At 44.3% G+C, this 25668-nt stretch overlaps 1 protein-coding gene across 5 annotated transcripts in view; it reads left to right on the top strand.

Annotated features, from left to right (window-relative positions):
* Positions 1–25668, top strand: part of stxbp5a (syntaxin binding protein 5a (tomosyn)) — a 222239-nt gene that overhangs the window by 59531 nt on the left and 137040 nt on the right. For all 5 annotated transcript variants that reach the window (XM_038805189.1, XM_038805151.1, XM_038805169.1 and 2 more), the window contains exon 5: positions 25404–25538. In XM_038805189.1, coding sequence (XP_038661117.1) covers positions 25404–25538 — 135 coding nt within the window. The remainder of the gene's footprint in view (positions 1–25403; positions 25539–25668) is intronic.

The following is a 25668-nucleotide window of genomic DNA, read 5'->3' on the forward strand; positions in this document are numbered from 1 at the left end:
CAGGAAGCACTGAGCCATTTTCAAAAAGATTGAAGATTGCCAAATGAAAGACTTCTGGAAGCAAAGGAGTTTCTCATTTTGAAGTTACGGGAAAAGTACACAAAGAAATAGTAAACTCTTCAGTGAATATGGATTGTGACACAGCAGGAAACGGAATGAGAGGGATGTAAAAGCTGGACAGAATGGAAGACAGCAGAAAATTAAGAGGAATATTTGAACCAAACATTTGTCAGTGGCTTATTGACTTTCTCTGCTGTTACGTGGCTCAAAGTGACAGAATTGTGCAGTGCAGAATACTATTCAGTTCATCGTGCCTGTGCTGGCTCCTTGAAAGAGCTGTCCAATTAATCCCACTCCCCTGTCCTTATCCTTAGCTCAGCAATGTTTTCTCTTTCGTGTACCCAATTCCCCATCGAAAGTTATTATTGCTTCTGTTTCTGTCATCCTTTCAGGCAGCACATTCCAGAGCATGATTCATTGGATAAATTAATTCTTCTCCTCCTCCCCTTTGGTTCTTTTGCTAATTATCTTCAATTTATGTCTGGTTACTGATTCTCTGGTGGACTGATTTCTCATTCTAATTCATCTTGTTAGTACACATGCGATTGTACCAGTGCAAGATCAGGCCTTCATCGAAACATCATGTTTTGTGATTCCAGATTGAATGCCACCAAATAGTGATTTGTTGGTACTTAAATACTATTTTCCCCTTTTTGATCATTTACTTTGTATGCGTATTAATGAATCAGTGAGCCAAAGGTACACCCAAGTGACCGCATAGCTAATTAAATGCAGTGAAGCTAAAAGAAACAAAAATGCATAGAAATCAAGATACCTGGTATAAGCAATAAGTCATAGTTAAAGATGCACACAGCTAAAGCACATCTGTCCTTGGTCCCTTTCAGTCATCCCATTATGGTCATATCTTAATTAGCTCAGTGACACTCATGGACACAAGTGCTCAGCTAAGCTTATTTAGAGACATATTTGAGTACTTACTTTCAGATGTCCTTTACCCCCTTATGTATGGAGGTGTCCTTTCTGTACATCCTCTCGCACAGTTCATGACCTGCAATCCACATTTAGCCTCAGGCGCATATTCAGCAGAAAGCTGTTTTAACTTATACACTGGTCATTTAATTTGCCCTATAGGCTGTCTCGGACAACAAGACATTTGGGTAGTGTGGACTGCCATCCACACTCTTGTCAGTAGAAGCAGGTTGTTCTTACCAAATCAGTCAAAGCCCCTCCTGAACCTTCTCTGCTCCAAGGTGTACAATTCCAACAACTCTAGTCTCCCAACTTAATTGAAGTCCCTCAATCCTGATACCATTTCAAAAATGGGTTTAATTCGGAACCATTCATCCTCTTGCTGGCAGAATGGCTTTGATTCTTTTGACTCTTGACCAAGTTTGTAAAGTTTAAAAAAAAAACTTCAGTCATCAATGCAGTTTATTGTGTCCAGATGTGTTTCTTGGTCACTGCTCATTAAGAATGTGAGATGGTGATTAGGATCCTTGTTTGATTAAAGTATCTTGGTCATCAGACTGAAGTCTCAAAGTGTTAAAATGAAAGTAAAGAGAAATACAGCAAATTCAGGAAATCTAAAATTAAAACAGAAAATGCTGGAAGTCCGGCAGCAGAGAGAAATGGTTTTGGAAGATCATTGACCTCAAATGCAGCTGATTGTTCCTTCATATAATGACTGACTTGAGTATTTCCAGCATTTTTCTTTTATTTATCTGAAGGTCTCAAATTTTTAACAATATTTTTTATTAGGGTTTTTCAAATTTCTTTGTTAACTTTACAGGGTCAGATAAGGCCAAAACACATATTTACAGTAATTTATGTACGTTGTGGTTCAGGCAGCAATTTGCCATTCCTGCGGTCGTCTTCTCTTCTGCCTGTCCTGGGTGGTTCTTGGATGCATTCATTCATTCCCTCTCCCTCCTTTATCTTCCTCATTCCTTGACTTGTCCCATGCCCTTCCCCGTCCCTACTTTTTAAAAAAAATATAAATTTAGAATACCCAATTAATTTTTTCCAATGAATGGGCAATTTTGCATGGCCAATCCACCTATCCTGCACATCTTTGGGTTGTGGGGGCGAAACCCACGCAAACACGGGGAGAATGTGCAGACTTCACACGGACAGTGACCCAGAGCCAGGATCGAACCTGGCACCTCGGCGCTGTGAGGCAGCAGGGCAAACCCACTGCTCCACCGTGCTGCCCCTCCTGTCCCTACTTTACTGGTTGCTGGCTACGATCAAGTCTTGACATAAGTTGGTGAATGGCTTTCACATCTTGTTAAATCCTTCTTCCAAACCCACAGATGGCGAACTTTATCTTCTCGAGCCTGAAAAATTCCGCCAAGTCAGACGGCCAGTCTGCAGCTTTGGGTGGTCTTGCTGATTGGCAGCCGCGCAGGAGTCTCCAGCGGCAATTGGGGAGGCAAGGAGTAGGGCGTCAGCCTCCCCCTCTCCATGTTGAGCTCTGGCTGCTCTTGAGACCCTGAAGACCACCACTAGTGTGCACGGCTCCACCCTCACTCCCACAACCCTGGACATTGCCTCAAAGAAGAACATTCAGTACGCAGCAAATCTGCGGCATGACCAGAACATGTGGGTGTGGTTGCCTGGGCCTCCCTGGAACCATTCATTGTTGTCCTCCACCTCTGGGAAGAACCCGCTCATGCGTGATCTAGTTAGATGCGCCTTGTGAACTACCTTTGGTTGTGTAGGCTCAGCCCTGTGCATGTGGAGGTGAAGTTTGCCCTGTGCAGTGCTTTGATTCAGATTCCTCCCCCTACATCTCTGCTTTGTTCTCATCCTACTTTTCTTTGTCTCGTCCAGAGGTGAGCTTGCTTCTTCTAACAGTAGTCCATACATGTCCGCACAGTTCCCCTCCCCTAGCTCATCCGCGTTCAGTGTTTTCTCCAGCAATGAATGGCCTGGACTCTGGGGGTTCTGTCATCATTTTCTTGCAAAGTAAGTTTTTGACCTGTATGCACCTTGGATCGCTCCCTCTCAGGAGTCAGAACTTCTCTGTGAGGTCCCCCAAGGCCGCTACTCTCCTGTCCATCTACATGTCCCTAACCGTCAGTGTCCCCTCGTCCTGTTCGAAGATCTCAACTTTTTGATGTCCTGTTTTGACCTGGCCATGGGAGTCCAGGTGCAGAGCTTTCGATAGGGCTGCCTATATAATTTCTTGAAATAAAATCATTCTTAAGGATTGGATAATGACTCCGTTGCACAAATTGCTTGTTCATCCTTTTTTGGAAGGTCTATAAAAAAGCCAGTCAGGGGAACAACACTGATGGTATTGTTCTATTGAATCCATTCATTAATTTGTTTGAAGCTGCTGTGTTAACTCACATTTTCTTTTTTTTTAAATGATTATCTATGAATAGAACTGTTTGGTAATATAATCTGTTGCTCAACATCTATGATGATATTCTGAAATGATGAGGATACAATTTGAATCTTGCATGTAATATTAATAAGTAATAATCGCTTATTGTCAATCCAGGGCATGCTGTCCCTGATTACCCACAAGGTTTCATTTCAGTGTACAGGAGACACAAATTTGCTTTGATGAGAAAAACTATCTGGAGAAATCTGATTTACAAAACACTGAGCAGGGAGTACTATCTGTATGCAAGAGAGAAATGTAATCTAACGTTCATCTTTTTCTTTGTATTGTGTTTGGCTGTGAGAGTCTGCTACAGAAATAATCACATTTTTGGATTTGGGCCTTTTGTATTGAAAGAGTAAAATGTGCTCGTCGTGAAAGAGAAATCATTTTTTTTCCAAAGTGATTTTGGAATGGAGAAGAAATGAAAGTTCTATTGAGGCCAGAGGTGTTCAAGTGCAGGAGGGTTAATAGGTGATGGAGGACCCAGGGAGGAGGTGGAGTCATTCGTTAGACTTGAGTTGTCTTTGAATGGTAGATTGGAAGGGATAGAGAAGATTTTAATGCAGCAATTGAATCAGTTGAGTGAGAGCAGTGGAAATTGTGTACATTAGGGGCAGGAGCGCTACTTGCCTAAAAAGGCCAGCCATGGGTAACTTGAGAGGTAAATCGAGAAGAAAAATTCATGAATGCAAAAAGTAACACATCCTGATGCATTGTTCCCCTCCAAGTCACTCACCATCTTGACTTGGAAATATATCGTCATTCCTTCACTGTTGTTGGGTCAAAATCCTGGAATTCCCTCCCTAATGGCACTGTGGGTGTTCCTAGACCTCGGGGACTGCAGCAGTTTAAGAAGGCAGCTCACCGCTACCTTCTCAAGGGCAATTAGGGATGGGTAATAAATGCTGGCCTAGGCAGCAACACCCATAAGTGAATTGAAAAAAAATTGGAAGGACACGAGCAGCAAAAGTGACAACGGAAATATAGCTGCAAAAAATGGAATATGCAAGCAATCTTGCAAAGTGAGCACTAACATTTTACAATTATATTCTGACAAAAGATGGTTAAGAGCAATGTTCCCTTGAAAACTGGGAGCAGCGATACTGTCAATTGAAATGAGGAAATGTTGGGCACACTGAATAATTACTTTGCAAAAGTATTTATAGTAGAGGAAGAAGTCAACACACTGGAAATCGCAAGCAGAGTAATGTTGAATTGGGCCAGGGACTCCAAACAGAATAACAGCAATAAAGAAAGTAATGGCACTAAACAACAACAGTTTGCATTTTAATGTGATAAAATGCCCCAAGGTATTTAACAGGTATATTATAAAGCAAAATTTGACACCAAGCCAATTGAGGCATGTTTGAAATATTAGGGCAGGTGACCAACAGCTTGAGTAAAGGTTTTAAGGAGCATCTTTTTTTGTAAAAGAAAGCGAGGCAGAGAAGGTTAGGGATGGAATTCCAGAGCTTGGGGCCTAAGCAGTTGAAAGAACAGCTACCAATCATGGAGCATTAAAAACTGCTGTGCTTGAGAGGTCAGAATTAGATCAGCACTGATATTTTTAGAGGATTGTGGGGCTAAAGAAAATTTTAGCGATGAGGAGGGAGAAGGCCATGGAGGGATTTGACAGCAAGGATGAGAATTTTAAAATCTAGTCGTTGCTTAAGAGAAGCCAGTGTCGGCCAGCGGGCCCTGTGGCATGGGACCCGGCACAAATAGGGACACTGGCAGAAAATATTTGGGTGACCTCAAGTTTATGGCGGAAGGCCATTAGAATAATCAAGTTTCGATTTCAACAAAAGAGCGGATGAGGTTTTCAGCAGCAGATATGTTGAGACAGCGGTGGTGTCAGTGTGATGGTGATGGAAATAGGTGATCATCAAGACTAAGTGGTCGATTTCTCACCTTTAGCGTAAATCTTTTTTAACAAACATTTTATTAAGACATTTATGGTTTTATAACAAAAGATATAAATACAAATGTAGACATAATTCAGTACGTAACATCCCCCAACCAACAACCATACCCCGCCAACAAAGCTTATACACACAATTCCCAAGTCCCTCCATCGCCTCTCGCTGATCCCGCCTAAACTGAACTAAAGTAAACTAATTCCCCCTACCCACCCCCCCTTATTGTATCTGCTAACAGCTGAGTTTTCCCCGAAGAAGTCGATAAATGGCTGCCACCTCCGGACGAACCCTAACATTGATCCTCTCAGGACGAACTTAATTTTCTCAAGTCTGAGAAACCCGGCCATGTCGCTAACCCAGGTCTCTGATTTCAGGGGCCCTCCACGCTAATAAGATCCGCCTCTGGGCTACCAAGGGGGCAAAGGCAAAAACATCAGCCTCTCTTGCCTCCTAAACTTCCGGCCTTCCGACATTCCACCTCTGGACTCGGCGCCACCCTTGTTTTTAGCACCGTGGACATGACATCGGCAAATCCCTGCCAGAATCCCCTAAGCTTCGGACATGCCCAAAACATCTGGACATGATTTGCATACCTCTCACCTGTCCTTTACCCCAAAATACCTGCTCACCCGGGCCACTTTTATGTGTGCTCGGTGAACCACCTTGAAACATTAGCTTAAATATGAAACCTAGGATGATGAATTACCAGAACCCAGACAGTTCCTATCCAGTGTCTTAAAGGAGGTTGGTGAAAACATTGGGAAACAGAATTCCGTAACTCCACTGCTTTTTGTGAAAGAATTTCACTCCAATTTCACTCCTAAATGGCTAAGCTCATTTTAATGTTGTACTCACTTGTGAATTTCCCCACCTGAGGAGGTGGCTTTTTTATTATCTACTCTTCTTGACTCCTTTTGTAATTTTAAGCACCACACTTGATCATCCCTCAGCCATCTAAACTCGATGGAATATAACCCAGATTTATGCAAAACGAAGTACTGGAAAGACTTGGGTATAGAACTTTGTGTGGAGAGAAACAGTTAATGGTTTGGGTCGAATATGATCCTTCAGAACTGGCTGTTGTGGAAGGTTGCATCAGCAAAGCAGATGCAACAGAGAAACTTGGAGAATTGAATGGGGTCCTTATAGGAGACAGTGTCTTTGAGGTAGTTGTGGGAGTCGTTGGATTTATGATGAATATTAGTAGATAAACTAACCCCAGAAATGGGGATGGAGAAGTTGGAGGAGGGGAGGGCAAGTGTCAGAAATGGACACTGTGATGGTGAGAGAAGGGTGGAAATTGGAAGTAAAAGTCGATTAATGTTTTCCATTCCATGTGGGAGCAGAAAACTCCACCTATAAATCCTTCTCCAGTACATGGAGGGGGGCCTGAGTATAACTGGGACAAGGAATGTTAGTCAGACCCCCTCCCCCAACACACTCCTGCCTGGTGGAACTGTTAGAACATAGAACAGCACAGAACAAGCCCTTCGGCCCTCAATGTTGTGCCGAGCCATGATCACCCTACTCAAACCCACGTATCCACCCTATACCCGTAACCCAACATTGCGTCTTGGAGCCAGCTGCCCCAAGCTTGAGTGCGTCCCTCAGCACGTAGTCCTGGACCTTGGAATGTGCCAGTCTGCAACACTCGATCGAGGACAATTCTTTGCACCGGAAGATAAGCAGGTTTCGGGCAGACCAAAGAGCGTCTTTCACCGAGTTGATGACCTTCCAGCAGCAGTTGATATTTGTCTCGGTGTGTGTCCCTGGAAACAGTCCATAGAGCACAGAGTCCTGTGTCACAGAGCTGCTCAGGATGAACCTTGACAAATAGCACTGCATCTCTCTCCAGACCTTCTTTGCAAAGGCACATTCCACAAGGAGGTGTGTGACTGTCTCATTTCCCCCACAGCCACTCCGAGGGCAGCATGCAACAGTGCTGAGCCTTCGGGTGTACATGAAGAATCTGACAGGGAGGGCCCTTCTCCCCACCAGCCAAGCTAGGTCTTGGTGATTGTTTGAAAGTTCTGGTGATGAGGCATTCTGCCAGATGACTCTGACAGTCTGTTCAGGGAACCATCCAACGTCCTCCACAGTCTCCTTTTCCCTGCGGGCCTCGAGGACATTACGTGCTGACCACTGCTTCATTGCCTTGCGGTCGAAGGTGTTTTCCTTCAAAACATTTTCCACGAGGGACGGGTGGTACGGCACGGTCCAACTACTTGGAGCGTTCCGCGGCAATGAGGCCAGGCTCATCCTTCGTAACACCAGGGACAGGTAGAACCTCAGTATGTAGTGACACTTGGTGTTTGCATACCCGGGGTCTACGCACAGCTTGATGCAGCTGCACACAAAGGTGGCCATCAGGATGAGGGAGACATTGGGTACGTTCCTCCCTCCTTTATCCAGAGGTTTGTACATGGTGTCCCTTCAGACCCGGTCCATCTTGGATCTCCAAATGAATTTGAAGATAGCCCGGGTGACTGCTGCAGCGTAGGTCCGAGTGATGGGCCAGACCTGCGCCACGTACAGTAACACCAAGAGTACCTCACACCTGATTACCAGGGTTTTGCCCGCAATGGAGAGGGAGTGTTGCTCCCACCAGCCCAGTTTCTGTTTTACCTTGGCTATGCGCTCCTCCCAGTTTTTGGTGCACGCCCCAGCCGCTCCGAACCATACCCCCAGCACCTTCAGGTAATCTGACCTGACCGTGAAGGGGACAAAAGACCGGTCGGCCCAGTTCCCAAAGAACATGGCCTCGCTCTTGCAGCGGTTTACCTTGGCTCCTGAGGCCAGTTCAAACTGGTCGCAGGTGTCCAAGAGCCTGCGTACAGACGCGGGATCCAAGCAGAAGACGGCGACCCGTCCATGTACAGGGAGGCTTTGACTTGCGTGCCTCCGCTGCCTGGGATCGTCACCCCTCTCGTACCCGGATCCTTCCTGATGGACTTGGCAAAAGGTTCTATGCAGCACACAAACAGGGCCGAGGAGAGAGGGCAGCCCTGCCTGACTCCAGATTTGATCTGGAACTTTTCTGATTCCCATCCATTGATTGAGACTGCGCTATAGATGTTTGTGTAGAGTAGTTTGATCCAATTGCGGATTCCCTCCCCAAACCCCATTTTGGAGAGCACATCCATCATGTACATAGAACATAGAACAGTACAGCACAGGACAGGCCCTTCGGCCCTCAATGTTGTGCCGAGCCATGATCACCCTACTCAAACCCACGTATCCACCCTATACCTGTAACCCAACAACCCCCCCTTAACCTTACTTTTATTAGGACATTACGGGCAATTTAGCATGGCCAATCCACCTAACCTGCGCATCTTTGGACTGTGGGAGGAAACTGGAGCACCCGGAGGAAACCCACGCAAACAGGGGGAGGACGTGCAGACTCCACACAGACAGTGACCCAGCCGGGAATCGAACCTGGAACTGTGCGATATTCTGTCAAAAGCCTTCTCCTGGTCAAGGCTGATGAGACAGGTGTCCACCCTCCTGTCCTGCACGTAGGCGATCGTATCTCTGAGTAACACGAGGCTATCAGAGATCTTCCTGCCGGGTACAGCACAGGTCTGGTCGGGGTGGATCACTGACTCCAGAGCAGACTTGACCCGATTGGCGATGACCTTGGCTAAGATTTTGTAATCCACATTTAACAGTGAAATGGGTCGCCAATTTCGAATTTCTCTCCTTTCGCCCTTCTGCTTGTAGATGAGGGTGATAATGCCTTTCCTCATGGATTCTGACATGCTGCCATCCAGAAGCATACTCTCGTACACTTCCAGCAGGTCTGGGCCCATCCAGTCCCATAGAGCCAAATACAACTCAGCCGGTAAGCCGTCGCTTCCGGGAGTTTTGCTCGTCTCAAAGGACTTGACGGCCTTTGTCAGCTCGTCCAGAGTTAGTGGTTTGTCCAGGTTTTCCCCCTCGCTGTCGTCCAAGACCTCCGTGATAGACGACAGGAAGGTCTGGGTAACAGTACTGTCTGTTGGCTTCAGATCATACAGTCTGGCATAAAAGGATTGACTGATCCTCAGGATGTCAGACTGCGATGACTTTACAGAGCCATCTTCTTCCTTCAGGCTGCTGATCACAGAGGTCTCTCTCTGTACCTTTTGGAAGAAGAAGCGTGAGCACTTTTCATCCTGCTCCACGGAGCGGACTCTGGACCGGAAGATAACCTTGGAGGCCTCCGATGTGTAGAGTGAGGCTTGCTGGCCCTTCACTTCTTGGAGATCCTCCTTGATATCAACCCCCATCGACTACAGCTGGAGAAAATTCTGCATGCTTTTCTGGAGCCTGGACATGACCCCTCGTCTCTCTCTCACCTTTTGAACGCCTTTGAGGATGAAGAACCTTTTGATGTTCCCCTTGATTGCTTCCCACCAGAGATGTGGAGACTCAAAGAAGGGTTTCACGGTTCTCCAACCTTTGTAATCCCTTTTGAGTTCCTGGAGGTTCTCTGGAGTCAACAGTTTTACATTCAACTTCCATGTCCCCCTGCCCACCCCCTGGTTTTCCTGCAGGTGGCAGTCAGCCAGTAGGAGGCAGTGGTCAGAGAAGAACACCGGCTTAATGTCGGTGGGCCTGACCGTGAAGGCACGGGACACAAAGAAGAAGTGTATCCTGGAGCGGATGGACCCATCTGGCCGTGACCATGTGCATCTACGCTGCGCTCCATCTGCAGGGTTGCTGAAGACATCGTGCAGCTTGGCATCTTTTACCGTTTCCATCAGGAGTCTGGATGTAGCGTCTAGTTTGCTGTCGGCTCTGCCGGATCGTCCAGCCGCGTCGATGATGCAGTTGAAGTCACCGCCCAGAATGACCGGCTTGGAGGTGGCCAACAGCAGTGGGAGTTGCTGAAGGACAGCCAGCCGCTCAGTTTTTACAGCCGGGGCATACACGTTAATAAGTCTGAGAGGGGTGTTTTTGTATTTGACGTCTGCTATGAGGAGGCGTCCACCCACCACCTCCTTAACGTCGGAGATGGTGAAATTGCCTCCCCGTAGCAGAATACCCAGGCCGGAGGAACGACAGTCGTTTCCTCCTGACCAGATGGATGGCCCGTGGGACCACCAGCTCGACCAGCGCCTGTAGTTGCTGAGGTGTGGAATTCCACACTCCTGCAGAAACAGTAGGTCGGCTCTCACATTTGCTAAGTAGCCGAGTGTGGCTACACACCGCAAAGTGTCTTTAATGCTTCGCACATTAACAGATGCAATTTTAAATCCCATTTTAAAAAGGGTAGATTTACCAGTCTCAGAGTCCAGAGTCTATTACAGTTGGTTGTTCCAGCTGTTCAAAGTTCCCCAGCAAGCCGGTGGTGCTCATAAAATGTTTCACAGTTGCAGGGCTAAGGAAGCTGCCCTGGTCCGCAGTGTGGCCGTGAACCTGATGGATATGTATTGTGGGGTTGGGGGAGGGCGGGGGGGGGGGGGGGGGAGCCGTCGTGGCAGTCAGTGGGTGTTGGGATTGCAGGCCGGTTCCCATCGTCCAGAGGTTGGTGCTTTGGGCGAGTTTTATTTTTGTTCCTGTCTGTGGTCTGGGGGTTCTGTGCATCCCCTTCCACATTGGCGCTTTTCCTCTTTAATTGAGGCCTATTCTTAGATGGTTTTCCCCTCATCGCAGGAGGTGTCGGTGCTAGGGAGTTGCCGCTTTTTACCATTCACCGTCAGGGGTTTCTTTGGTTTATTATTCAGTTTCCTCTTTCGCTTGTTTCTGCTCGGCTTTTCCCAGCGCCTCTCATTCTTTGTTCCATCCTCGTCCGTCGCGTGTTCCCCATCAGATGAGGGTGGGGTTGGTTTGTCAGGCTGTGCTGGGGCCTCCACTTTCTGTTGAGGGTCTTTCTGTTGGATTTCAGCATTCTGTGGTGTGGTGTCTTTGTCGATGGAGGGTGCCTGAACCTCCTCTGTGGTTGCCTTTTTTGACTCCACCGCTGATGATTTGCGCATAGGTTGCCCCACGTTTTGGGCAGGCCCTGTAAAGATGGCCGGCCTCCCCACACAGGTTGCAGTACTTGTCTTCTTTGCAGTCCTTTGTCATGTGTCCCTCCTGCTTGCAGTTTTTGCAGAAGGTGACGTTGCAGTTGGCGGCCATATGCCCAGTTTTGCCACAGGTGTGAAATACTCGTGGCTGCCCCCCGTAGTAGAGGTAGCCTCAATTTCCATATACAGGTATGTCAACTGCACACCTCGCACCCTTCCTCCTGTTCATTCCATTCCATTCTCCCAGTTTCCCGTCACACCTGTTCTGCAGGTGCAACCTTCACAACAGCCTATTCTGAAGAAATCCTACTCTATTCGACATGAATTCTATTTCTCTCACCAGATACTGCCAGACCAGCATTTTCTATTCTTATTTCAGTTTTACAGAAACCATAGTATTTGACTTTTTTTAAGCTGTGCAACCTGACTTCATAATTTAGTTCTTTAAACCCTGAATCTACATTATTTACCATTCAAGACCAATAGTATATCCTTCCTGAGGTGTGATACATGAAACTAAACACTACTCCGAATGAGGCTTGATCAAAAAGCATCACTTCCTTTGTACACCATGAAATCAAAATTCCTTGACTCTTCCCAAGTGACTAGCTTCTTGCTTTAAGAACATTTTCTAACTTGTCTTTGAATTCAAATAGGATATCACACTCCCTTACTCCATTAGCCACTGTTTTTCTCACTTGTTTAGCCTGTCTTTGTCCCTGTGTAATTTGCTGCTTCCATCTACATAATTCTGCCTCCTAATTTAGTATCGTATGCAAATGTAAATATACAACTTGCTATTCCTACCTTCAAGTCACCAATGTTTTATTCTTTAATGGGGTGTGAGCATTGCTGGCAAGGCCAGCATTTGTCACCCATGCCTAATTGACCTTGACTTAGTGGCTAGCTAGGTCATTTCAGAAACAATTAAGAGTCAATTACATTGCTGTAGATCTGGAGTCAGATGGAGACCTGACCAGATAAGTAGGGCAGATTTTCTTTCCTAAAGGGAAGAAAGTGAACCAGATGGGTTTTTGCAACAATCGATGATAGTTGTTGTGGTCACCTTGATGGAGGATTTTTTTTTTAAAAAAAAAATGTTTTTAAATTATTTTTTTTAAGGTTAATGGGGGGGGGGGGGGGGCTGTTGGGTTACGGGTATAGGGTGGATACGTTGACTTGAGTAGGGTGATCATTGCTCAGCACAACGTCGAGGGCCGAAGGGCCTGTTCTGTGCTGTACTGTTCTATGTTCTATATGAGGCGCCCAGAATCATAACCGGGTGAAGTAATTATTTTACTTAATATACTATGCGACCCTTTAAAATTGTGAATTTCTGAATGTGGCCCTTGCACGGAAAAGTTTGCCCAACCCTGGCTTAACCGGTTCGTCAACCTGTCTAGTGTTTAACGTACTTAAGTGAAAGTAAGAAAAAGAAACCTAGATGTTGTAGAATCTCATTGCACCATCAAGAGTCTGAAATCCTTGATAATTAATAAGGCCATAAGACATAGGAGTGGAAGTAAGGCCATTCGGCCCATCGAGTCCACTCCGCCATTCAATCATGGCTGATGGGCATTTCAACTCCACCTACCAGCATTCTCCCCGTAGCCCTTAATACCTCGCGACATCAAGAATTTATCTATCTCTGCCTTGAAGCCATTTAGCATCCCGGCCTCCACTGCACTCCGCGGCAATGAATTCCACAGGCCCACCACTCTCTGGCTGAAGAAATGTCTCCGCATTTCTGTTCTGAATTTACCCCCTCTAATTCTAAGGCTGTGCCCACGGGTCATAGAACATAGAACAGTACAGCACAGAACAGGCCCTTCGGCCCTCAATGTTGTGCCGAGCCATGATCACCCTACTCAAACCCACGTATCCACCCTATGCCCATAACCCAACAACCCCCCCCTTAACCTTACTTTTATTAGGACACTACGGGCAATTTAACATGGCCAATCCACCTAACCCGCACATCTTTGGACTGTGGGAGGAAACCGGAGCACCCGGAGGAAACCCACGCACACAGGGGGAGGACGTGCAGACTCCACACAGAGTGACCCAGCCGGGAATCGAACCTGGGACCCTGGAGCTGTGAAGCATTTATGCTAACCACCATGCTACCCTGCTGCCCCCTGCGGGTCCTCGTCTCCTCGCCTAACGGAAACAGTTTCTTTGCGTCCACCCTTTCTAAGCCATGTATTACCTTGTAAGTTTCTATTAGATCTCCCCTTAACCTTCTAAACTCCAATGAATACAATCCCAGGATCCTCAGCCGTTCATCATATGTTAGACCCGCCATTCCAGGGATCATCCGTGTGAATCTCCTCTGGACACGCTCCAGTGCCAGTATGTCCTTCCTGAGATGTGGGGCCCAAAACTGGACACAGTACTCCAAATGGGGCCTAACCAGAGCCTTATAAAGGCTCAGTAGCACATCGCTGCTTTTATATTCCAACCCTCTTGAGATAAATGACAACATTGCATTCGCTTTCTTAATCACAGATTCAACCTGCATGTTTACCTTTAGGGAATCCTCGACTAGCACTCCCAGATCCCTTTGTACTTTGGCATTATGAATTTTCTATGCGGGTCATTTTTAAAATTAACACAGCAGGGTCTCGATGAGATGAATGACCAGTTGATTTGTTATTGTTGTTTCTGTTAATGGATAAATACTGCGCAGGCCCTTAAACTATTTTTGATGGTGATAAACCTCAGCTGTCTGCTTTTCTCTGGCGAATTCGATAATGAGAAGAATATCTTGTTAATCTGCCGTGTTGGTGGCCCTTGGCCCCTCATTCTGTGGTAACCTTCATCCACAATGTAAACTGGGTTGTGTCTTGACTCATGTAATCTTCGGTGAAAACAATGCCAACGTGGAGACTCCTTTTCATTTCCTTGGGCTCATGTTACAGGGTGCTCTTTTGACTCTCCCCTAACCATTTCCTGGAGTATTTTTGTCTATTTGGTTGTTGACTTGTGGATTCCAAATCTGCTATTAAAATAACCTGTTTATAATTGTAAACAGATGACGATTACAACCTATTGATTTCCTCAGAACTGTTTTGTGTTGTCAGTGTGCTGTATTATACCTTGGCGATACAGCTTGGTATGTAACTCAGTTGGATGGACGACTGGTTTGTGATGTGGAATGATGCCAACAGTGCGGGTTCAATCCTGCACTTTTCAACCTTGACCCTCGCCTGAGGTGGGGTGACCCTCAGGTTAAATCAGCACCAGTCAGCTCTCAAAGGGGAGTCCGGCGCTGGAATGTGGCGACTAGGGACTTTTCACAGTAACTTCATTTGAAGCCTACTTGTGACAATAAGCAATTTTCACTTTCACTCTGGAACTGTGGCAACATTTACATTTATTACAATGTAATGAAACATCCAATAGAATGTTGTAAAGCAATATTTTACAATGTCGCAAAAGGAAGGGTCAGGTTGATGAGCAAAGGATGGGCCAATGAAATGGGTTCTGAGGAACGTCTTAAGGATGGAGAGGTTTAGAAAAGCAGTGTTCCAGAGTTTGGGACCTGAGCAGCTGAGGGCACGACCTCTAATAGTGCAGTCATTAAAATTGGCGATGTTAAAGAAGCCAGCATTAGAGTATGATATCCAAGGGTTGAGGGGTTGCAGGAGATTACACGGATAGACAGGGCATCCCAACAAATTAATTTTTTTTTTAACTTTCAAGTACCCAATTCATTTTTTTTTCAATCGAGGGTCAATTTAGTGCGGCCAATCCACCTACTCTGCACATCTTTGGGTTGTGGGAGTGACACCCATACAGATGGGGAGAATGTGCAAGCCCCACACAGACAGTGACCCTGGGCTGGAATCAAACCTGGGTCCTCGGCTCCACGAGGCAGCAGTGCTAGCCTCTGCTGCCCTGACATCAGCAAACTATAAGGCTCAATAAGTATATTCCTATTACATTGGCAAGCACTATGCCCGTTCAGCTTCTGATGCCGCAGTCTTCTGATTCTGCAGTTCAGTTGGTATTAGCGGTACATTTCGACTGTTCTTTCAAGAAAATATCTGCATTTTTTGACGCCTTTCAATGAGGGAGCCTTCATTTAAAGTTCCTATTTGTGGCTACCTTATTATGTAGAAACTATTAATTAACATCTGTTGAGTCCAAATAGGTTTTATTTCACACTCCAGTTGTCAAGCTTTTTTTTACATGTTCTGAATAAGGGTACATAAAAATGATCTGTATAATTACATTCTGGCTGCTTGGGTAGTGGTTACAGAATTTATACTTTAGTCAATGATAGATGATTTATGTACCTTCTACAGCAGCGTTGCTCTGGATAATCTCTTTCAATTAATTTTGAATAGTTAATTGAACAAATGAGTCCATGCCTCTCAAGTTACAGGGCTGCTTAGGGGGCCAGCTATTGCATTGACAAGAACTCCTTCGCGATTACGTTCAGGCCTTTTCTTACATGCCTGAGCTGATAGAGCTATTTAACCTGTTTTTTTTTTTAGCCTAGAAGAGTAGTGTTTGATTTAACTGCTTAAGTGAAAGTAGGCAAAAGGAGCCTAGGTGACTGTCGAACCACATTCCGTCCTCAGCACCTCAGGTCCTTGAAATTATTGGATTTCTTAATTCAACAAGCACTCCAGGGTCTTGCACGTAGCAAATCAGATGACCAGTTCATTTTTCTGGTGGCCTTGTTTGAGGGATGAATGCTGGGCAGGACACGGAGCTCTTTTAACAAAGCATGGTGCCATGGTATCTTTCATATCTAGCAGAACAGACACACTCGTATCAATGTTTCATCTGAAAGTCAATGGCTTCAATAGTGTCACACTCCCTTAGTACGGCACTTGGTCAGTAAACCCAGATTATGTACCCAGATCTCTGGAATGGGGCTTGAACTTGTGACTTGGGCGCGAGTGCTCCCACTGAGTTGGGTGGAGTGAAACAACACTGTTTCCAAAATGATTAATTAATTGAGCCATTATTTTGATAGCTAGATTTATAATGCTGCTTTAAGTGCCTTTTATTCCCTGTGTGCAAGCTTTGGTACAAATTCTACAGTCTGTAGAATGAAGTGATCACAAAGTTTATTAAAAAATAAATTTAGAGTACACAAATCATTTTTTCCAATTAAGGGGCAATTTAGCGTGGCCAATCCACCTACCCTCACATTTTTGGCTGTGGAGGTGAAACCCACGCAAGCACGGGAAGAATGTGCAAATTCAATACGGACAGTGAACCTGGGACCTCGGTGCCGTGAGACAGCAGTGCTGACCGCTGCGCCACCATGCTGCCCACAAGTGATCGCAAAGTTTTCCCATTTCTGCGGCCATAGCAGTCAAGAACAAAGAAAATTACAGCACAGGAACAGGCCCTTCGGTCCTCCCAGCCTGCGCCGATCCAGATCCTTTATCTAAACCTGTCGCCTATTTTCCAAGGATCTACTTCCCTCTGTTCCCCGCCCGTTCATATATCGGTCTAGATGCATCTTAAATGATGCTATCGTGCCCGCCTCTACCACCTCTGCTGGCAAAGTGTTCCAGGCACCCACCACTTTTCATGCACATCTCCCTTAAACTTTCCCCCTCTCACTTTGAAATCATGACCCCTTGTAATTGACACCCCCACTCTTGGAAAAAGCTTGTTGCTATCCACCCTGTCCATACCTCTCATAATTTTGTAGACCTCAATCAGGTCCACCCTGAACCTCCGTCTTGCCAACGAAAACAATCCTAATCTACTCAACCTTTCTTCATAGCTAGCACCCTCCATACCAGGCAACATCCTGGTGAACTTCGTCTGCACCCTCTCTAAAGCATCCATATCCTTCTGGTAATGTGGCGACCAGAACTGCACGCAGTATTCCAAATGTGGCCTAACCAAACTCCTATACAACTGTAACATGACCTGCCGACTCTTGTACTTAATACCCCGGTCCGATGAAGGCAAGCATGCTGAATGCCTTCTTGACCACTCTCGACCTGTGTTGCCACCTTCAGGGTACAATGGACCTGAACTTCCAGATCGCTCTGTACATCAATTTTCCCCAGGACTCTTCCATTGACCGTATAGTCCGCTCTTGAATTGGATCTTACAAAATACATCACCTCGCATTTGCCTGGATTGAACTCCATCTGCCATTTCTCTGCCCAACTCTCCAATCGATCTATATTTTGCTGTATTCTCTGACAGTCCCCCTCGCTATCTGCAATTCCACCAATCTTAGTATCATCTACAAACTTGCTAATTAGACCACCTATACCTCCATCCAGATCAGTCGGGGCATTCTTTGGCTCACGGTCCTCTCCTCACCCACTGTGGTTTTAAGAAACAGCTTGGCATCTATTTCATTTCAGTAACACATCAGCGAAGCACCTTGGGGCGGGTTACTGCATTAGAGACTCTGTCTAGATAAATGTAAGTTGTTTTATGATTGGTAAAACCATTTGGGAAAGGCTGATTTCACGTGACTGCAGATTGGATGTCAGATGCAGGGGCTGGTTTAGCACAGGGCTAAATCGCTGGCTTTTAAAGCAGACCCAGGCAGGCCAGCAGCACGGTTCAATTCCCGTACCAGCCTCCCCGAACAGGCACTGGAATGTGGCGACTAGGGGCTTTTCAAAGTAACTTCATTTGAAGCCCACTTGTGACAGTAAGCAATTTTTATTTTTTCATTTTCAGATATATGCTGACCTGATCATTGAAAAATATGCCTGTAGGTGCTGAAAAGATACTTTGATATTTGACTTAAAGCATTGTGTCCTGTAGTTACTGCAGCTCATCACAAAAATGAAGATTTTGTTTTACAATTAACCTGCTGAATTCCCTGCCAGTTCATTTTGTTCGCAGTGGGCAAAGACGACCACTCTCTACCCACTTGTTTGAAATGTAAAATAATTACTAACTTAGTCCCTCAAAAACACAATTTTGGGTTTGCTTCTGCCAGTAAGATGTGTTATAAAATATTGGTGATAAAAGATGCGTGTGTAAAACTGTTGCAGTGCTCCTGAAAAGTTTATTTTGTGTTTGTATATGGGATTATAACATTGCTGGCAAACCAGCATTTATTGCCCATCCCTATTTACCCTTCAGAAAATGGTGGTGAGCTGCCCAAGTTGTCAAGAACCCACTGCACCAATCCTAACCTGATCACTGGTATGTTTATATGGTACAGTTTTATGACTTTACTCAGTAAAATAAAGGCCATCATGCCAGAACAAAATTGTTAATGATCATATCAATAACTATTCCAAAGCCATATCAGAGCAAAAATTGTTCTGAAAAGATTTTATTTTAATAAAGTCTGGAATGGAAATCTATTCTACTTCAGCAATCTTGTCTGATCTCCCTCATTAAAAGTATGAAGACTCTGCTCCCCAGCCCAATGTGGCTCTGCACAATCCCAGGAGGTGGGGAGAGAGAAGGGAGCTAACGTTTCCATTCTGGATGGCACTTTGTCAAATCTTTGACAAAGAATCATCCCGACTCGAGACATTAGCTCCCTTCTCTCTCCACAGATGAGTCAGACCCGTTGGGAATGTCCAGTATTTTCTGTTTTTGTTTCAGATTCCAGCATCTGCAGTAATGTTCATAGTGGCTCTGCCCTGTCACCCCTCCCTTTTCTCTCCTCTTCCTCCACTCGTTCACCCCGTCCCCCTCTCTCTCCATGCCTGTTGTGCCTTCCCTCACTGTTTGTGTAATTCTCCTGTACTTGATCTGGACTCCTTGAATGTTACATCACTCAAGATTGACCAGTCACACTTTTATCGAAAGAATGTGTACACATATATGCAAGTGTATTTAAAAACTGCGGCAACTTGTATTTATGTTGTAAAATGTCCCAAGCTCTTCGCAGGACTGTTGTCAAACAAATTGCTAGCGAGTCTTGTGAGATATTTGGTTAGATGCCAAAAAACCTAGTCATCACCCTTTACCTTGTTGGTAAAGTCTTTGTGGGCTGTTGAGTGGAGTTTGCTGTCATGGGAATCTAATCTACCTAATCTAATCTGGTTCTCAAAACCCCGCTCCATAATTTTTAACATCTATATTATATCTCCCATAACCTTCTCTGTGCTCATTATCATTACCGTACATCACAGTGTCCAAGTGGAGCTTTGAAGTTTCAAAAGATCTTTCCAAAAACAGGGGGTTGACTTGTGCGCATAGTATGAAATATAAAGTGTTGGTGCATGTAATCGCCATTTTGAAATGTGACCTGTCCAACATTAAGTTTTGGATGCTCCAAAACTATTTATATGGTGACAGTCAATGTTTTGATACTTTAACCTAATGCTTCGAGCTTCATGTTGGCTTATTGCTCAGCTTTTGGGTTCAGCTTACCATGCCATTTCTCTTTACTTTGGAAGCATTGTGCATCTTTTCCCCTGCACCCCCTGAAAAAATACTCTTTGTTACTTCATCCTGCTTCACAAAATGCAAGTTATTGAGCAAACTGTGGCTGTATTCTGACTCATGCTGCATACTTCGTACAAAAACAAAATATAGTGGATGTTGGAAATCTTGAAACCAAAGCAGAAATCACTGGGAAGACTCAACAGGTCAGGAGGCATTTATGTTTCAGGTTGATGACCTTTCACCTGAGATTCATACCGTCATCCTAACGACCAGTGAGGTCTTGTGTCCCAGAGAAAGAACGTCCATCTCTTCAGGTGCCTACTTGGCCTCACACAGCTGTACAATTATGCTTAGTCCTCTTACTCTTGCCTCTTGATTCAGAAGGGCGAGGGTTCAGATTCCTTACCAGAGACTAGCACAAAATCTAGTCTGATGTTTCAGTGATGTGCTGAGAGTGTGCTGCACTGTCAGAGGTGTCATTTTTCAGATGAGATGTTAAACAAGGCTATATCTATCCTCTTGGCTGTGCATGGCCGTGGCAATTTGAAGAGCAGCAGGAGAGACACCCTCCCTCATTGAGCAGGTGATCCATTCATTTATTTCACTGTTGTTTGTGAGGCATTGCTATGTGTCAGTTGGCTGTGCATTATAACTGTGACTATCTTTCAAAAGTATTTGACTGGTTTCATGATACTTTGAATACCACCTCTTCACTCGCCTGATGAAGGAGCTGTGCTCCGAAAACTAGTGATTCAAAACAAACCTGCTGGACTTTAACCTGGTGGTGTAAGACTTCTACTGTGCTCACCCCAGTCCAATGCGGGCAGCTCCACACCAAAATACTTTGGAACATGCTAAGCTTGAGAAAAGTGCAAGTTCACCTCGAGTAAAAACAGAAAATTCTGTAAATGCTCTGCAGGTTAGGCAGCACCTATGGAGAGAAAAACTAAGGTTAATGTTTCAGGGTCAATGTCAGAAATTCTGAAATTATTTTTCTCTTTCTCCCTACAGTGTTGCCTGGCCTGCTGAGTATTTGCATCATTTGCTGTTTTTTCACAGATTTCCAGCATTCGCAGTATTCTGCTTTTCATTTTTCATGTCTCCTTTAGTTCTGTGTCCCTTGTTTGTCCACTGCATCAAAGCCTCACTTTGCATTAGGCTAGCCACCACAATGCTCCAACCCTCTCTCAGCCCTTGTACTGTATCATTTCCCTTTCTTCTTTCAAATGCCCCTTAAAGACATTGTCCCCTCGTCCTTTCTTTCTCCAAATGTGTGCTTCTCTATATGAAGAATACTGCAGTAGTGTAAATTTGCTGGTACATGAATGCTTGGATAAATCACTAGAATTGCCACATAGGAAAATAAACTTATTCTGGAAAAATCTATGCCGTGATATTATTTTTGAAATACATATGCACAATGTGATGCTAGTGAACCCATCCATCACAATATGGGATTGTCAAATGTATACTCGTGTGATGTTGGATCAAATGTGGCAATAAAGAAAAAGCATGATCTAGAAATTATTTAGGATGAAATATAAGTCATGGGTTTAAAAAAAGTGGCCAAAATATGAAGGGACCTGTGGAACATCCTTAATATTTGAACATAACTGATCACCCAAGCATTTTTTAAAAAGTCAAATGACTTGTGAAACGATGAATATCACCAAACAGTTGTAAAATTCTGACACTTACATTCTAGAGAATGAATTTGAATAAAGATTATTAAAGAATTGCTTAAAAAAATTCTACAGCAGCAAATAATTAGTCTGGAGCAGCCAAGGTAGTTGTGGATAGCTAAACTGAGGGATTGAAGAGACAAGATAACTATAGATAACCAGTGAGGATTCAAGAGCCAAGGCAGCCATAGAATTCACAAAATTGTTACGGTGTAGAAGGAAGTGATTTGGCCCATCATATCTGCACCGGCTCTCCAAGTGAGCATTATGAATTGGTGCTATTCCCCTGCCTTTTCTCTGTACCTCTGCACCTTGTTTCTATTCAAATGGTCAACCAGTGCACTCCTGAATTCCTCATTTGAACCTGCCTCCACCGCACTTTTAGGGCATTGCAGCCCTGAACCACACTTCATATTCTTCCTGCCAAAGTGCATCACCTCAAAACTTCGCCACATTGAACTTCATCTGTCACCTATCTTCCCACTCCACTAAAACAGTTTGTAATACTTCAAGTTATCTTGCAGAAATTTTAAAATTATCCTTGCGTCCTGTTCATTAACGTACACTAGGAAAAGCAAGGATCTCAAAACTGACTGCTGGGGAATACCACTAAAAATCTTTCTCCAGCCCAAAAAAAATCCATTGACCGCTACTGTCTGCTTCCTATTATTCAGCCAATTTTGTACCAATGTTGCTGTACCTTTTATCCCATGAGTTATGTGTACAAGTCTGTTGTGTGGCACTGCATCAAATGCCTTTTGGAAGTCCATGAACACCATATCAACAGCATTACCCTTACTGACCCTTTTTGTACCTTTTCAAAAACATTCCATGAGCACTGAAGAGCCAGTGTAGTTGTGGGCAAGGAAACAATAGTGGCAGAAGGAACCGCTGATCTTTTGCACTTAATTACACCAAAATATAGTGGCACTGGGAAAAGATCAGCCAAAAAGTAGTGTTGGGCAGACTGTCTTATGAGTACTAATTATCAACAACCTTGCTGTTATCGGGGATCATTAATAAAATCAAATATTTTTGTTTAGTGGCCAATGAAGGGCAATAATTGACTGTCAGTGGGTTCTGAAGCTGAAGTTCCTGAGTATGAAAAATGTAGCACTCTGCAGATTCCACTGAAATATCTGTTGAACAGCAGCCTTCATTGTGCAGCTCTTTTTTTTATAACACATTGCACAGCGTTTTCAAAGTTCACTTTTCTTCACGTGATAGAACATATTAATATAATGCAGGTGATGAAAGGATCATGCACTTAGAAGCTGGAGGAATTGCCCGATGGGTGCACTAGCATTGAGTGGATGGGAATTGCAATTTAATTAATCGTATATATTGATCCTTACCAACCAATCCAATTGACTTCTTTGTTGAATGAAATAGCCCAAAACCTGTATGTTCTTTACCTCTCTTAAAGAGAAAGCTCCAGCAAAGATTTCTTAAAGGTTGCTTGTCACAGAAGCCTGCTTGCTTCTCAAGAATAGATTGGACATGTCTATTGTGTAATTTTACATTTATTTGAGCGATTAAAGATTTATTTCCCAAAGTATGTACTTGTACAGTTATACATTTGTTGCATTTTGATAACTTGTATTAAGGAACATTCAATTGGTTAGTTTGACTATTCCAGCATAATTCTTTCTGCGAACTATTGATGTAAATTACATATCAGCTACGTAGTTGAAGTAAGAGTGTCCTATGGAGTATTTTGAATGTCGGTCTGCATTGAAGAGACAGGAGACTGTTGACTGCAAACATGTAAACTTGGCATAGATCAACACCGTGACAATTAGCATGAAGTCCCTTGCAACCTGCATTCCCTTTGTTTCTATCCTCTTGAGTACTGGAGGGTTCTCTGAAACTGAGGACATTCAGCCAACGTAGGTGGCAGTTAACAGGTTGAAGACACAGATATTGGAGAAGCACTTGTATTACATCTCCAGCAAAGTCAACACAAACAGCTGAGTCTGGTTTGTATATTGTAGATGCACGTGCTATACAAGAACATAGCGATGGAAAAGCAAAATAGTGCTGATGCTGCAAATCCAAAATAAGAACAAAAAAATGCTCAATGCTCAATACGTTTGGGAGCCTCGTGATGAAATGGAGTTAATAGTTCAGGTCTGTGACCTTTCATCAGAACTGTGGCTGATTATGTCCATTGAGCTCCAGTCATTCACTAGCCAAGTCCTACATTTTGCAATGATTATGCTGGGTAAAACAATTGGTCAATATACATTTCTAGTAGCTATTGGATTGGATTGGATTTGTTTATTGTCACGTGTACCGAGGTACAGTGAAAAGTATTTTTCTGCAAGCAGCTCAACAGATCATTAAGTACATGGGAAGAAAAGGGAATAAAAGAAAATACATAATAGGGTAACACAAGATACACAATGTAACTACATAAGCACCGGCATCGAATGAAGCATACAGGCTGTAATGGTAATGAGGTCAGTCCATAAGAGGGTCATTTAGGAGTCTGGTAACAGCGGGGAAGAAGCTGTTTTTGAGTCTGTTCGTGCGTGTTCTCAGACTTCTGTATCTCCTGCACGATGGAAGAAGTTGGATGAGTGAGTAAACTGGAGTTAGGGGGTCTTGGATTATGCTGCCCGCTTTCCCCAGGCAGCGGGAGGTGTGGATGGGAGGCAGGTTCATGTGATGGACTGGGCGCTGTTCACAACTCTCTGAAGTTTCTTGCGGTCCTGGGACGAGCAGTTGCCATACCAGGCTGTGATGCAGCCAGATAGGATGCTTTCTATGGTGCATCTGTAAAAGTTGGTAAGCGTTAATGTGGACATGCTGAATTTCCTCAGTTTCCTGAGGAAGAATAGGCGCTATTGGTGGTAGCGTCGACGTGGGTGGACCAGGACAGATTTTTAGAGATGTGCACCCCTAGGAATTTGAAACTGCTAACCATCTCCACCTAGACCCCATTGATGCTGACAGGGCAGTGTGCAGTACTTTGCTTCCTTAAGTCAATGACCAGCTCTTTAGTATTGCTGGCATTGAGGGAGAGATTGTTGTCGTTACACCGCTCCACTAGGTTCTCTATCTCCCTCCTGTATTCGGACTCATCGTTATTCGAGATCTGACCCACTGTGGTCATATTGTCAGCAGACTTGTAGATGGAGTTGGAACCAAATTTTGCCACGCAGTCGTGTGTGTACAGGGAGTAGAGTAGGGGGCTAAGTACGCAGCCTTGCAGGGCCCCGGTGTTGAGGACTATTGTGGAGGAGGTGTTGTTCATTCTTACTGATTGTGGTCTGTTGGTAAGAAAGTCGAGGATCCGGTTGCAGAATTCTGGCCCTGGATATTCATGTCCTGCAATATGTTTTAATCAAAATGGGATTTTAAAAAATTAATTTAGAGTACCCAATTCTTTTTTTTCCCAATTAAGGGGCAATTTAGCATAGCCAATTCACCAACCCGGCATATTTTTTTAGGTTGTGGGAGCGAGACCTACGCAAACGCTGGGAGAGCGTATATACTTCACATGGACAGTGTCCCGGGGCCGGGATCAAACCCGGGTCCTCGGTGCAGTGAGGATCAAAATGGGATTTAACATTGCCCCAGTAGAATTTGTGATTCATGATGGTTTGCATGGAGAAATGGGAGCAGGCTGCTTTCTTGAAGATAGCAGCAGTGGTTAGCATGACTGATTAGTTTGCTGGACTGCTTGGAGAACCAAAGAGTCAATTGTCAGTGGGAACAGAGCCACATGTAGGTCAGACTGGAAGGGCATAGCAAGTTCACTTGCCTGCAGGACATAGTGGATCAGATGGGTTTTTAAAGCAGTCAAACCACCATTTATTGAATTAAATTTCACAAGTGAGTGTGATGAAGAATGAACTTTGAACCTGAGAGTTGCTAGTCCTGTACCACAACCAACACATTAAAATCCCCAATAAATATATTCATGTTTTTATTTAGTTAATTAGAACTTGTTTTAAGTGAATGTTCTTTAGTTGAATTTATGAATATAATATATGGGTAATATTTTCATTCAGCGTTTTTTTCTTCTCTGCAGGATAACATTTTGCCATCTGCCCTTCCAGAGTAAATGGTTGTATGTTGGCACAGAAAGAGGCAATGTACATATTGTCAACGTGGAGTCTTTCACACTCTCAGGCTACGTTATCATGTGGAATAAAGCCATCGAACTGTAAGTGCTTCATTCTTGTAATGCATGTTTGATGACATTTCACTTGGAAACATTTAATACTGTGTAATGGATAGTTTGTCCTTTTCAGATTTAAGATAGCTTTTGTCAAAAGATTTGTTTAATTATTTGG

The sequence above is a fragment of the Scyliorhinus canicula genome, chromosome 1 (genome assembly GCF_902713615.1).
Source record: "Scyliorhinus canicula chromosome 1, sScyCan1.1, whole genome shotgun sequence".
Classification (NCBI taxonomy): Eukaryota; Metazoa; Chordata; class Chondrichthyes; order Carcharhiniformes; family Scyliorhinidae; genus Scyliorhinus; species Scyliorhinus canicula.